Consider the following 15,326-nt stretch of genomic DNA (forward strand, 5'->3'; position numbering starts at 1 on the left):
TTTTTCCTTGAAGATCATAGGTCTCTGCTGCCTTTGTTTAGTTCCTCATATATTTTCCCCAATTTTGCAGTTATTTATAAGAGAAAAACTCCTATACCAGTACTCTATAATGGTCAAAAGTATACACATGCTCCTGTAAGAGAAATTTTAAGAGATGGCCCCTTTATATTGAATGCCAGTGTAAAAAAATATTTTAGAACAAAGCTTTTTAAGGCTTATTCAGAATAAACTTTGATCTGGTTACAATAACTTTGCCTACTGTAAAATAATTTATAATGTTCAAATTTTCTTTTTCTAAGTTGATAGTGAAAGACAGGGAAGCCTGGCTTGCTGCATTCTTTGGGGTCGCAGAGTTGGACACAACTTAGTGACTGAATAACAGCAACCCATAAGTTTTTACTGATGTCCTCTAGAGATGGCAGAGTGAACATTTTTATTTTATTCTCTCTCCCTCACTGATGACAGACATTGGTAATCAATCATCATATTCTTTCTCAGTCTCCAACCTGGATATTGTTTTAGTAGCCTTATCATTGCACTTCAGTAAGCCACCACCAGTTTGGAACCTATTTGCCATCTCGAATCTATTTTCATTTTACTAGCTCAATTATTATTTTGTGGAATATTTAACTTAATGAAAGTTTACCCTTATAGATACTTTTCTTTTTTAGAAGTGAAGTGGTTTTATTTTTAAGTGTGTGTTATAAGGAATCAAATGAGACTATTCAGTAAGCCTTTGTCCTTCCTGAATGGAATGTAGAAAAATAAAAGAAATGGGAAGCAGAAATTCTTAGCAGTTGTGCCCATAATAAATAATCCTTGAACATTAACAAAGGATAACAGTTATCTTTGAATATACATTATAAACAAAGTAGTAACTAGCTAAAGTAACATAAAAAGTGTGTTGATGAAATTGAAGAAAAAACTTTTCATGGCTGGAACCTCTAGGAGGGGTTTAAAGGAATAACACACTACCAGCATTTTAATGAATCATTTCTGTTTTGCTGACATCATTTCTCACTGATGTCAGATTTGTGATTTGGCACCAACTGTGTGCTAATAAATTTTTTTTTTTAATATCCTCAGGACGGGCTCAGTATGAATGAAAATACAATTAAGAAAAACCTCACGAGTCTTTATAAATAGGGATTGCATGAATCTCATTAAAACTAATTATTTCTCAAAGAGGACTGTTGTCACATAAAAAAACTTTGATTCTTGTTTTTTGCACTTCAAAAACAGTATTTAAAAATAATAATTTTATGTAAACTCTAAAAAATACTGTTTCAAGAACCTAGACCTTCATGGCAACCCACTCCAGTGTTCTTGCCTGGAGAATCCCAGGGACGGGGCAACCTGGTGGGCTGCTATCTGTGGGGTCGCACAGAGTCGGACACGACTGAAGCGACTTAGCAGCAGCAGCGGCAGCAGACTTTCATGAAACCCTCTCTTTGGAGGTAAAACAGTGTGATTTAATTTCATCAATTCTTACTTTTTTGGGGAAGTACATTAGGACAGAAGACTTTTTTCTTTTGAAAGTAGTATGTGCTTATGTTTTAACAACAGAATTGTAGAAGTGTTGAAAGTAAATCATGAAAGCGCCCATCTTTCCCTGAAAACCCAGGGTAACCACTGTGATCATTTTGGTATGTGTCCTGTCACTCCTTTGGGTCCCAGTTTAAGTGTACACAGGACTACCGCATTTGAATAGTATTCCCTGGAGCTGGGCAATGGGATGTGTACATTCCTATTAATATAGTGTAGGTTTATGTATTTGGATTCAAATCATAAAGTTACCAAACTCAGAATGAACTAAAAATGAAATGTTAACCCTCCATAATACCTCCCCTCCCCTCCTCTGCTCACATTTACATTGTAGGCTTTCTGAGAGAAAATTGTGTTTTGTAGACTATTTTTTGCTTATTCATTTTCTCTCATAAGCAACCCATGGTGGAAGATACAGCAGGTAGCAATGAGTTGTCGTTTATTAAATTTTATGATCACTGTCCTTGAAATCATTTGTCCATGTTTTAGATATTCTAATTGTCTTAGCATTATCTATATTTCCAACCAAATTAAAATAGAAACTGAGAAAAGACTAAAAGTATGTATAAAGCTTCTAGAACAAAAGATAGAGAATATCTTTATGAACTATTTTTGTGTATGGAAAGATTTCTCAGAGAAACTACAAGGTTCTAAACAAAAGAAAAATATGATATATTGAACTTTATAAAAATTTAAAGTTGTTGATTATCAAAGCACATTGGAAATGGAAAGGCAAGTTGTACATCGGCAGCAAATATCTGACAAAGGACTTATACCCAGAATATATGAAAGATTCCTTTAGATCAGTAATGAAAAAGACAGTCCAGTTGGGGGATAAAATGAGCCAGTTATTTAGACATTTCACAAAAGAAAGTATAAAAATGACTAATAAACAAATGAAGGACTAGAATTTAAAAAAAGCCTGACAGTGCCAAATGTTGATCAGACTGTGGAGCAACTGAAACTCGTAAAATGTGGTAGGATGTGGACTAGAACAGCCACTCTGGGAAGGTGTTCAGTAGTTTCTCACAGAGATAGTATCCACCCACCCCTATCTACTCTGTGACCCAGCAGTTCTACTCCTAGCTATTATTTACTCAAGGGAGTGAACGCATTTGTCCCCAAAAAAGACTTGCTCAAGAATGTTTATGCACTTTGTTCATAATAACCCCAAACTGTAAAATCCCAAATATCCATCAAAGAAGAATGGGTCAGTGATGGTATATTCATACAACAGAATAATAATTGGAATAAAAATAATGAACTAGTGATACATGTTACACCATGGATAAATTTAAAAAAAAAAAAGTGAAGGCAGTCAGTTAAAAAAAATGCATACTTCATGATTGCATTTAAAAGAAATTAAAGAACAAGGCCAAACTGATATATGGTAATAGTAGTAGCTACCTGAGAGCTTGGTGGGGCTTCGCTGCAAATGGGCATGAGAGAATTTTCTGGGATGGAAGAAGTGTCCTATATTTTGATTGGAGTTGTTGTTACAGAATTCATGGAATTGTATACCTGAGATCTATGTATTTCACTACATGTGAATTTTGCCTCATTTTAAAGAAAAATCCAAAAGTACAAATTGAGAAAGGTCCAGGAATATAGAAGATAAACAGGATAAAAGAGACAGGAGTGAAAGGGTCTGTAACATACCACTTTTTCCTGTAGTATTATTATAGTTCAGTAGAAGTCTTCATAGCAGAATCAATGCTTCCTGGGTTGGTTGAAGTAGTGGGTTAAAAAAAAGAATTAGGAAAAGTTACACATACCTTAAATATTTACATATGAAGTACTCGAATCAGATCTATAGGGTTAATTAACAACCACTGCCCCATGGCAAGGGCTCATAATCTTATGCCATGTATCTTGTAGACAGTCTGTTGAAGCTTATGAACTGTTTCTTAGAACGATTTAAATTGATAAAATAAAATTCATAGGATTATAAATATGCCTATTAGTTTTGATTATAGTGGTTATAAAATATTTTAAAATATCTATATAATAATAGTTATTAACACATTTAAATCTATTGACAGGTCTAATGTTAATTATGCAGTGTTGATTGTAAATAATATTTTGTTATCTTCAAAAACCATAATTGACATCAGTTAGTGATAAAGTTTTAAGTACTGTTTGATTGACTGTGAAACATATTTTTTCACATTCAGGTTTATGGACTCTTCCCCCCGCCCCCCTTAATCCAGCCACATGTCTTCATTCTCCCATACTTCCAGTAGTTATATTGTAATTTTGATTTTATCAATATTGAGTTTTTATGTCATAACTAGATAAATGTCATTTATAGTTAAACCCATTTTCATGCACAGTTCCAAAGAATAGCAAGGAGAGATAAGAAAGCATTCCTCAGTGATCAGTGAAAGAAATAGAGGAAAACAATAAAACTGGAAAGACTAGAGATCCCTTCAAAAAGTTAGAGATACCAAGGGAACATTCATGCAAAGATGGGTTCAATAAAGGACAAAAATGATAAGGACCCAACAGAAGCAGAAGATATTAAGAAGAGGTGGCAAGAATACACAGAAGAACTCTACAAAAAAGATCTTCACAGCCCAGATAATCAAGATGGTATGATCACTCACACTCAGCTAGAGCCAGACATCCTGGAATATGAAGTCAAGTGGGCCATAGGAAGCATCACTATGAACAAAGCTAGTGGGGATGATGGAATTCCAGTTGAGCTATTTCAAATCCTGAAAGATGATGCTGTGAAAGTGCTGCACTCATTATGCCAGCAAATTTGGAAAACTCAGCATTGGCCACAGGACTGGAAAAGGTCCGTTTTCATTCCAATCCCAAAGAAAGGCAATGCCAAAAATGCTCAAACTACTGCACAATTACACTTATCTCACACACTAACAAAGCAGTGTTCAAAATTCTCCATGCCAGGCTTTAGCAATATGTGAACCATAAACTTGCAGATGTTCAAGATGGTTTTAGAAAAGGCAGAGGAACCAGAGACCAAATTACCAACATTCGTTGGGTGATTAAAAAAGCAAGAGAGTTCCAGAAAGCATCTATTTCTGCTTTATTGACTATGCTAAAGTGTTTGACTTTGTGGATCACAACAAACTGTGGAAAATTCTGAAAGAGATGGAAATATCATACCACCTGACTGCGTCTTGAGAAATCTGTATGCAGGTCAGGAGGCAACAGTTAGAACTGGGCATGGAACAACAGTGGTTCCAAATAGGAAAAGGAGTATGTCAAGGCTGTATATTGTCACCCTGTTTGTTTAACTTATATGCAGAGTACATCATGAGAAACGCTGGGCTGGGTGAAGCACAAGCTGGAATCAAGATTGCCGGGAAGTGTATCAGTAACCCCAGATATGCAGATGATACCACCCTTATGGCAGAAAGTGAAGAAGAACTGAAGAGCCTCTTGATGAAAGTGAAAGAGGAGAGTGAAGAAGTTGTTTAAAGCTCAACATTCAGAAAACTAAGATCATGGCATCCAGTCCCATCACTTCTTGGCAAATAGATGGGGAAACAGTGACTTTATTTTTTGGAGTTCCAAAATCACTGCAGATGGTGACTGCAGCCATGAAATTAAAAGACACTTGCTCCTTTTTTATTAAATTGTTTTCTATTTTCAAGAAAGCGAGTGACTGTGTACTCTTATTGATTATATGGTAGGCTGATAAAATATATAACTTTTTACTGATTTATGATTTGCTATATTTTTTAAGGGAAACATTCCAACAAATTCTAGCTTTCCAAAAGTTGTGGTGCCATATATAGTGCTTTAGTTTGACAGTGGTTTTGTTTTAAAACCAGAATCAAGCTGAATGTAGCTTTTTAAAGCTAAAATTTATGCTTATGTATAGTTGTAAAACACTGATAGTGCCCTATTCCTATTATTTGAGAGTGACTATAATACTCTTGTTGAAAAGTAAATTTATATACTGAACGAGGAAACTTTAGGTTGTAGTAAAAGTGAAAAAGAAAGTACAAAGGAAAAAGAACACGTCTTTTTGATGAATGCTTTATGGAATAAAATACTTGCTCCTTTTAAGAAAAGCTATGACCAACCTAGATAGCACATTAAAAAGCAGGGACATTACTTTGTCAACAAAGGTCCATCCAGTCAAGGCTATGGTTTTTCCAGTGGTCAGGTATGGATGTGAGAGTTGGACTATAAAGAAAGCTGAGCACCGAAGAATTGATGCTTTTGAACTGTGGTGTTGGAGAAGACGCTTGAGAGTCCGTTGGATTGCAAGGAGATCCAACCAGTCCATCCTAAAGGAGATCAGTCCTGGGAGTTCATTGGAAGGACTGATGTTGAAGCTGAAACTCCAGTCTTTTGGCCACCTGATGTGAAGAGCTTACTCATTGGAAAAGACCCTGATGCTGGGAAAGATTGAGGGCAGGAGGAAAAGGGGATGACAGAGGATGAGATGGTTGGATGGCATCACCGACTCAATGGACATGAGTTTGGGTGGACTCTGGGAGTTGGTGATGGACAGGGAAGCCTGGCGTGCTGCAGTCCATGGGGTCACAAAGAGTTGGACACGACTGAGCGACTGAGCTCAGCATAAGTGATATATAGTATATTATAGCTGGTTTTTCCTACACATTTTGTTTTCCCTTCCTCCCTTTCTCCTCCTCTTGCTCTCTCTTATTTAGTCTCTGCATTCTTAACTTTAATTTGTCCCTAAACTTGCCCCTAAGTTTGAATCTCTGGAAATGTTTGAGGACATTTGGCATTATATCAATTTCATCTTCTTCAGGAACCTTATGATCGTCCCTAAACTGGCTTAGTTGTTCTCTGAGCTTGCTGTATGACTGTCTACTTGAGTTGTTCCTTCACTATTCATTCAAGGATTTTCTGTTTTTTGTTTTCTTCTCATGAGTTGAATTCTTCAGTTTCTGGAACTTGTCATCTTTTTTCGTAGGTATCCCACCCTTGTCCTGGTAGAACACATTTTCTCGTAATTTTCTCATAATTTCCTGAGCGAGAGAATATGTGGAAATCAAAATTATTTGAGACTTTGCTTATTTAAAAATGCCTTTATTATAGATTCACACTTGTTTTATAGTGCATCTTGATATGGAATTCTAGACTAGGAATAATGTAAAGTCAGAAGTTTTTGTCTAATTGTTTTCTAGCTGCTGGTATTGCCATTTAAAAGAATGAAGTTATTCTGATTCCAGATTTTTTTTTTATGAAACCTGATTGAGGCAGTTTCTAGGATCTTAAGTTTATCTCTGCAGTATTCCGAAAGTTCGCTAAAATATGTATGCCTTTATTTGGGTCTGTTTTAGTTATTATTATTTTTTTTTAATACTCATTATACCGTTTCAGTTTGGAAATTCATAATCTTCAGTTTGGGGTCTTTTTCTTGAATTATTTCATGGATTTTTTTCTCTGGGATACCTATGCATAATGTTGCATCTCCTAGATTTTAGGTCTTTTAAAGTCGTCTCTTCTGTTTTCCATTTGTTCTTCTATTTATTCTATTTCCTCAGCCTTACAAATTTCTAATCCCTCTGTTACTTACCTCACAGGATTTTATAAGTTTGTATGCATAAAGTATCTAAAGTAGTGCCTGGCATATAAAGTGTTGGCCATAATTGTTGTTTAGTTTCATAACTAGTTGTTGAGAGTGAGGTCTTTGGTGTTGGTTTTTGACATAGTAGCTGTATGACCTCGGTCAAGTCCTGTAATTTCTTTTACCTACTTCCTTCATCTGTAAAATGTGAATAAGCTCTATCTCTCAGATCTTTGTGAGCATCAAATAAGGATATGTATGTGAAAATGTCTAATACACTGTACAGAACTAGTACTTATTACTTGCATCTTTCAAATATCAAATGTTTTTAGTTTGAAAGAAATGATGACTGAATTACCAGGATTATTTTTAAGATTACTAGATTGCATGTGACTCAAGAAAATGAATAAGCTAGGTAACTTGAGCTAAATGCTAATAATGCTTTTTAAAGAAGTTATTTCTTAACACTCAACTTCATTATGTTAGGCCAAAGAGAGATTATGAAAATATTCCTTTTATGAAAAGCTATGGCTTTACTTCAGATTGTATAAATCTGTGTAATGTAATAATTATAGGAAGGAGCTGCTTACTAGCTTAAACCCATGGAGGGAATATTTATTGGAGTTTATTTATTTTTCTTAAATTACATTTGAGATTAGGAAAAATAGAATCTGTCTTTGGTTTTTCTCATAGCATTAATGTAATTTTAAATGTTAGCTCATTTTTGTTAATGGTGGCTTTTTGTTTGTTTGTTTTGTTTTAAGGTTTTTGGATTCAAAGCATAAAAACCATTACAAGATATACAATCTGTAAGTATGTTTTCTTGTTTGTATGCTTGTAAATATCTTCTAAAATAACTATTGAGTGAAAGTTGTTTCCTTGTTAGAGTGAAGTAGAGTTAAAGGTAAAACCTAACAATTGTATTCCTATAACAGTTAGTTCAAGAAGTCTGATTGAGAGCATTGTTAGGTCATTTAGAAAGTATAGTGATGAGGTAAAACAGTGTCAGCATAGATTCATGTTGCTTGATCTGCTTTAAATGACTTGGCATCTTGCCCATCTTTGCACCCATAACCATGTGGTAACTGGAAGTGTAATTCACACAGAGCTTCTATTAAGGCATTAATGCTATCTTCTATGGAGGGATGCTTCTAATATAATTTTGTTCTGTGTCTCTAGGTCAATTGATTGAAAAAGTTATTAGTATATTATCTAACTGTAATATAAGATAAATAAGTTACCTAAAATTGTTAAAATGGGTGGTTCTTCTTGTTTGAGGCAGGGGTGTAAGGATTGCCTCTTGATTCAGCTAGCTGACCTTATCTTTAACTTTTCCTTTTTCCTTTTGACTTTGTGAGTAGAGATGTGGAAAAGAAGGAAAAGAAGGAAAGAAAAATGTGAGGAAAATATAAATATCTTACCATTTTTGCCCTTGACCATTTTTTCTTCCCTAAATATCGACCATTTTCTAATTCTAAAAATGATATATAAAATGTGGTATGTTTCTACATGGCTTTTATTTTTCCTGTGTGATATGTATAAATTGTGCATTGGAAAAAATTTTAATACCAAGTTATGTATACTATCCACTATTTTAATTTCTGTAGAGTTTATCAGATGTAAGAAGAATATTCTTTTCTAGAGTGGGCTTTCAAATATTCACCAAAATATTAAAGTGTCTCTGTGCCTTATTGGCTTATGGCATGTTGCTTTTTTATCTTTAATTTAGTGATCTTTGTGCTCTGATAAGACTTCAGAAGATCTGAGAGTGACATAGGCGTGGGTGTTGTTTCTCTTAATTGTAAAGTGATTTCCTCAGATCCACAAAGAAGCAGACATTTACTGAGTGCCTGTTACATGTTGGACATTCTAAAACTTAGCTAGTGCAGAGGTGAATAAGATGTCGTTCCAGCCCTCAAGTAATTAGTCTAATGTGAAAAGTAGACAAAGTATTACAGAAGAGGTAACTCTTGTATAGAAGAGAGCTATATGGACAACAGTCAAAATAGTGATTGCCTATTATGGGGAAGATTTCATAACAGAATGCTTGAGCTGAGGTGAAAAGAATCATGAAGGTTGATCAGGCTTAGGAGGAGGGAAAATGGTATTGTAGGCCTAGAAGATGGCATGTGAGAAGCTTGCTGGTGTAATACTGTCTAGGAATATGGCAGTAATTATGCCAGATTTGGCCCATTACGGTCAGATTATGGGGTGTGGAGGGTGCAGTGGTATTAAAATAATAAAATGAAAGAAAGTAACAGGTGCTGTAGAAACTTGGTTTAGATGGGCCCCAGTTTACAAACGATCTGTGCATATATCTTTCTCTTTTCTGTATTAACCTCTTCTGCAACAACTTTTGTTGCAGTTGCCAGAGGTTTTTATGTGGAGGGAAATAAGTCACAGAGTTTCGTAGGTTTTGAATAAATGGATTTAGAATTTAAGTTTAAAAAAAAAGAGGTCATGAACTGTCAAAAGCTAGAGTTCACTAAATGAGTCATTTTGGATTTAGACTGAGGATTGAGCATGTAGAGCCCCAGAAGGAAGGCTTTAACATTATATCCAAAGAAAAGAAAGGAAATACTTTTCATTCCTGTATGCAGTGGCTTCCTGCTTCCAGAATTTAGAACTTAGGTTTGTACTGTCAGTATTGTGGGTCAGTTGTGTTATTTGGTTAAAGTTGGCATTGGGATCTAGCCTGGAAACTTGATTGCCTGTTTGTATATCCAAACATTGGACTCTCAAGTTAATGAATTGTCTCATTATTAGTTGAGAGTAGCTTTTGGTGCACATATTTTAACTCCCTTATTCCCCCATCCATTTAATGGAATCATAGAATTGGAAAGTACCTGAAAGAGATCATTTAGTTCAACCTTCTCATTTTACAGATGGGGAATCTGAGGCCTAGAGAAGTTAAGTGAGTTGAACAAGGTCACACAGGTACATATGTTAGCAGACCATCCACTGTTGATACCAATATTCCCTTTCTGGTTTTTTTGTTTGTTTTAACCTCCCCAAATTTTACTTCAGAAGTTTCTAGAACTACCAAGTTATAGCATGTTTTGATTTCTGACATTTTTCAATCTTCTTTACCTACTCCTGTTTATATTTCTGGCTCTGGGTAAGTGGGTCTGATAAGTAGCAGATGTTTCTATTTTGTTTCTTTTATTTTTAGGATATTAATAACATGTGATATGTGTCTTTGAAACCATTTGTAAGTGGAAAGATCTTAAAATACTTGTGCTTAACATACCTATATTCAATAGTATATTAAATTTTTTTATGGCAACTATGACATGTGGATAAAGATGAGTTCTTAACATGGACTTTCTAATAATTGACTGTCTGTTTATATTTCTATATTATTAGGCATTCAGTAAGGTTATTTTAAGAAAGGACAGAATTAGACTCAAATCGTTAACCAAATTCAGCTCTACTTGGTGAATTAGTACATTAATCAGTTCATTTTGTGCAAGTGTATGTATTTCATCTTTGTATGTTCCTCTGTAATCTATCTTCTGAGGTGGGTAAGGTGAGGAGGGGGAAGATAGGGTATAAAGAGATAATATAGTTCTTGCCTTTGAGGAAGTTAAATGTTCCTCAGATACTAATTTTTAAAAGTTTGACTATTTCATCATATATTCCCTTTAATATACAACTCTCCATCTTTTTGTGGTAAACCTTTAGCTGTTATTAATTTTTATCTATTAAGTTTTCTTTTGTAAGATAGGGATAGCTCTGTTGAAGAAAGTAAAGAAGAGACCTACTTGCCTAGCTGAATCTGTGGCAAGTCTCACTTCTCTGGAAACTTTTCCTGTTAATCTTATCCCTATCTTCATTTTCTGCTGCTTCATAAAAACTCTTTCAGTGTATCTTCATTTTTTTATCTCGTAAAAGCCAAAGGAGATGATGGTTTTTAAAAGATATCTTTTGAGTTCTATTTATAAGGAAGCATAAAGGTTTAAATCTTCCTAACACTTGTCTTGGTCAAATCCCATTTCCCATTCGTATATGTTCAATTTTGGTTTGTTTTGGAAAACTTGTCCTGTCACTAAAATACCACAAAAAATTTATAAGGAATAGTGTGTGTGTGTATTTGTGCAGTTATCAGAGAAGCTTTAATTGAGGGTCTTCTTTTTTACCCCACTAACCTCTCCCCAGATCACTTTTATCTGTACCAGACCCAGTATATGTTTTCACATACTCCCTATCCATACTTGAAGAGATTTTTGCAATTTTTTTTGTCATGTTTTCATTATCACTGTTTGTTGGTTCTGTTATGCCAAATAATGCTCTTGTAGGAATGCTGACTTTGACTAAAATTTGTTATTGTTTTCTAAACTGTTTTATATTCTTTGTTTTATGTGAAAGTGTGAAACAGTACTGAGAAAAGTTCAGCTTTTGTAATCAGAAGTGCTGGGCTCTTCCATTTATATATTGTGGTTTGGGGCAAGTTTTGTAATGCTCTTCTAAATCTTAGCATTCTCATATATAAAATGGAGATAATATTAACTATTATATGATTGAGAGGATGAATATATGATTGAGAGGATGAATTTGAAAACGTGGAATCTTATTTATAAGGTATGCACATCTAGTAGACATTTAGTAGCTCATGGTTTTCACTTTCCCTCCGTTTTTTTCCTGTTAATGATATTACTTGAGAATCAAAGTATGAAGGTAGTCATAGTGTTTGAGCTGCTGAAAAAGTATGGGAATTTTATAGATAACTGAAGCTGTATGAAATTCAAAATGTTTATTTTTGTTTTGCTGTCATGAGACCAGTTTCTTAGAATTGTTTCCTGGCATATAGTGCTCCCCTTACCTCCTAAGCCCTATCTTTACATGATTCCTTATAAAATATTCCATTATGGACTCTTTGGCTTTGCTGGTAGCTCAGATGGTAAAGGATCTGCCTACAATGTAGGAGACCTGGGTTTGATCCCTGGGTCAGGAAGATCCCCTGGAGAAGGAAATGGCAACCCACTCTAGTATTCTTGCCTGGAGGATTCCATGGATGAAGGAGCCTGGCAGGCTGCAGTCCATGGGGTCGCAGAGTCAGAAACAACTGAGCAACTAGCACTGACTTTCATTTTTCACAGATTGTTCACTATTGACCATACTCCTCTTTCATCTGTACCAAAGACAGTGTAAAATGGTACTGTTTTCATGGTTAGTTCTCTTCTTTATGTCATTTAAAAAATATATAAGTGAATATGAAATTGTTTAGCAAGGATGTGTATATATGTATGTCATTATTAAATAAATTTTCTTTTTAGCAAACTCAGTATACTGAATTATAATATCCTAAAATGGGAAAACTTGATTTTCAGTGGTAGTATAAAAGCTGATTTGTTTCAGATCTGACCAGTTAAAAATTAGTGGATTGCAGTTTGCTTAGAGTTATTTCAACTTTCATGTGTATTTTTTTTTTTGCCACAACCACAAGGCTTGTGGGATATTAGTTCCCCGACGAGGGGTTGAACCTGGGCTCTCGGCAGTGAGAGCGCCATCCTAACCACGTGACTGCCAGGGGACTCCCTATCTTCATGTGGATTTCACTTTAAAAACTGTTTAAAATAAAAGAACTTTACAGATACCCTCAGGATTTTTAAATGTAAAACACAGGTCCATAACTGCTTATTTGAAACTCTGAACTAATTTTGTTTCAGCATTCAGAATTTTTCAGTTTTTTAAGAAAGTTAACATGGAAATATATATTTTGTATTACATAACACCCCAGCAGGATTTGGAACAGTACTTAGAATAGATTGTTTCACTCATCATTCTAAATTTATTTCTATTAATTAAAGACTACACATTTTTATTAACTCAGATCTAGTTCTCCTGCAGTTGAGTTTGCCATACAGTTAAGAGAAAATTTCAGATGTTTAAAAATTTGGGGATTTTGCAGTGGTGGTTTAAAAGGCTTTATTTGTTTTAAAGTGCTAACCTGGTTTGACTAGTAGTTGGAGTTACCAGGATGCTGCTCACCACAAACTCTACTGTATGGAATCCCTTTCTGAGCCTATAAGTGTGGCCTGTTAATCATGAGTCAGCCAGTGCGTGATAGCAAATGTGTGACTACTGGTAAAAAGACAAATTTTAGCATGCTGTAAATATGCTAAGTCAATGTTTTTCTCTATTGATTTTACTTACTACTCTTTCATTACTCTCAGGCTTTAATTAAAATTTACAACCTGAGAGATTATTGAAAAAGATGACCTTTGGCTTATCTATAGAGGGAAAGATCAGGTTTAAAATAACTGAGTAAATGTTGTGTTTGAGTAGATTAGCATCATTCACTTTCATTCTTTTAACTGTTTTAACATATATCTTTTATAATAGTTTGAGAAAACTATGTATGCTCAACTATAAGGCAAAGATAAAATTGAAACTAGTTAGTTATTTACACATACTTGTGAAATAAAAAAAAAGTCCTTTAGCATGTATAATATTCATAAAGGAAATGGTGAAGGTGTGGATGCAGGTGAATTTGCCCTGTTTTATATTAGTGACATTACAAGTTTCGTAACCAAATATATAAGCTCTGATTGTGTACACTTAGCATTTTAAACCTAGATTTCCTTAATTGTAAACTATGGATTAAAAAATGGTACCTGAGGGGAAAAAAAAAAAAAAGATCCAGCACAGCCAAATAAGTATTTTTCAAAAAGAAAAAAGAATGGTACCTACTTCATAGGATTCTTAGGATTAAAAGAAGTAGTTAAGATATTTAACATAATGCCTGGTACATTGTAAGGGTTCAGAAAATATATTTTACTGTTATACTTTTTTTCCTCAAGTGCACAAGATAATTTTATATCAAATTAAAATTTTTCTTTTAGATGTGCTGAAAGACATTATGATACCGCCAAATTTAATTGCAGAGGTAAGTATAGGTACACTTACTATGTTAGATAACTTGAGGCCAACAGTCTAAATTTTACTGTCATACCAATAATGAATAATCTCAAGTATTAAGTGATATAGTCATCTTAAAGATGATCTTAGAAAATTTGAAATTAATTTTGCTGTTGTGTTTTTGGAAACAAGTGTCATGTAAATGAGGAAGACTAAACTGAATTAACTGAAAACTAGGAGAAATTTATAGACTAACAGAATAAAGAAAGGATTATATCTGTGATTTGAGGCGTTTGGCGTAATAGTAAGAGATTACAGGGAGAAAGGAGAATGATTTAATTCTATAACGGAACATGACCTGCACAGTGGAAAAAGGGTATAATGAAATATGGATAAAAGGAGCCTGATAGATGAGAGCAAGAACTGCTTTAAGTGAGTTTTTCCCCAGGTGTAGTATATTTTATCTCAGAGTCCACAAAAACTTTCATTTGTGTCTGTGGAACTCTTAGAACGATGAGAGACCGGGAACGTTGAGAAGCTAATATATTTGCTATTGTTCCTTCCTAAATATTTAGGACAGGCTTTCAAACAGTTGGTTTAAGAATTCAGAAGTGCTAATAACTGAGAGCTAGGGTAGGTTTATTGCTAAGAATGTTTCATTTTTGGTGGATTTTTGCTATTTACTGGTCAATGTTTTAATCGAGCCTTATCCACCTTTGGATAGACATTTAACAGGTCTTCCTGGATATTTTTGTATGCCATTGGGGAAATGAAGATAAATGCTGGTTCAGCTAGGCAGATGGCTAAATCAAAGCTGTCCTGATGGCTCCCTGTAGTAGTAGTCACTGTCTGAAGAGCTGTTCTGTCATATCAAAGGCTTAATTGAGTGTATCTGTGTCACATTATGAATGATTTGGTTGAAGATATAAAAGACATACTTTTCACATATTTAAATAACACAGAGGATAATTAGTTGAATGTTGTCAGGATTTTTATAGAGTGGAACCTAGGCAGAGACCAGTAAGATAAAATTTAAGTGATATATTTAAAGTCTTATTTCTAAGAAAAAAAATTTTTTAAAACCTCAACCCCAACTATGGGGAACAGAGAAGTTTTGAGTTCTTATAACTTATGTGAAAAGTCCTGAAACTTTGCTTGATAAACTTTGCTGCAGTTGTATACATTATTTAAAAAAAAATTTTTTTTTAGTGTCTTTTGTAAATGTCTCTAGAGTTGTGTGTATGCAACAGTTACATTTTCAAGACCATCTTTAAAACCACATGCTTGGCCTTTCTGTTATATAAAGCATAAAATGCAGTCTTTTGCACTGTTGATTTATTAGTGTTATGTACTTTCTTTGGAATACATACTTTGTGATAATGCAGTGTTATAGATATTACAG

General features: G+C 34.3%; 1 protein-coding gene across 1 annotated transcript in view; it reads left to right on the forward strand.

The window, feature by feature from the left end:
- The window catches only part of PTEN (phosphatase and tensin homolog), a 100,015-nt gene that overhangs the window by 55,427 nt on the left and 29,262 nt on the right, over positions 1 to 15,326 (forward strand). Inside the window, exon 3 of the mRNA XM_070470597.1 lies at positions 13,909 to 13,952. Within this exon, the coding sequence (XP_070326698.1) occupies positions 13,909 to 13,952 (44 nt within the window). The remainder of the gene's footprint in view (positions 1 to 13,908; positions 13,953 to 15,326) is intronic.

The sequence above is a fragment of the Odocoileus virginianus genome, chromosome 7 (assembly GCF_023699985.2).
Source record: "Odocoileus virginianus isolate 20LAN1187 ecotype Illinois chromosome 7, Ovbor_1.2, whole genome shotgun sequence".
NCBI lineage: Eukaryota > Metazoa > Chordata > Mammalia > Artiodactyla > Cervidae > Odocoileus > Odocoileus virginianus.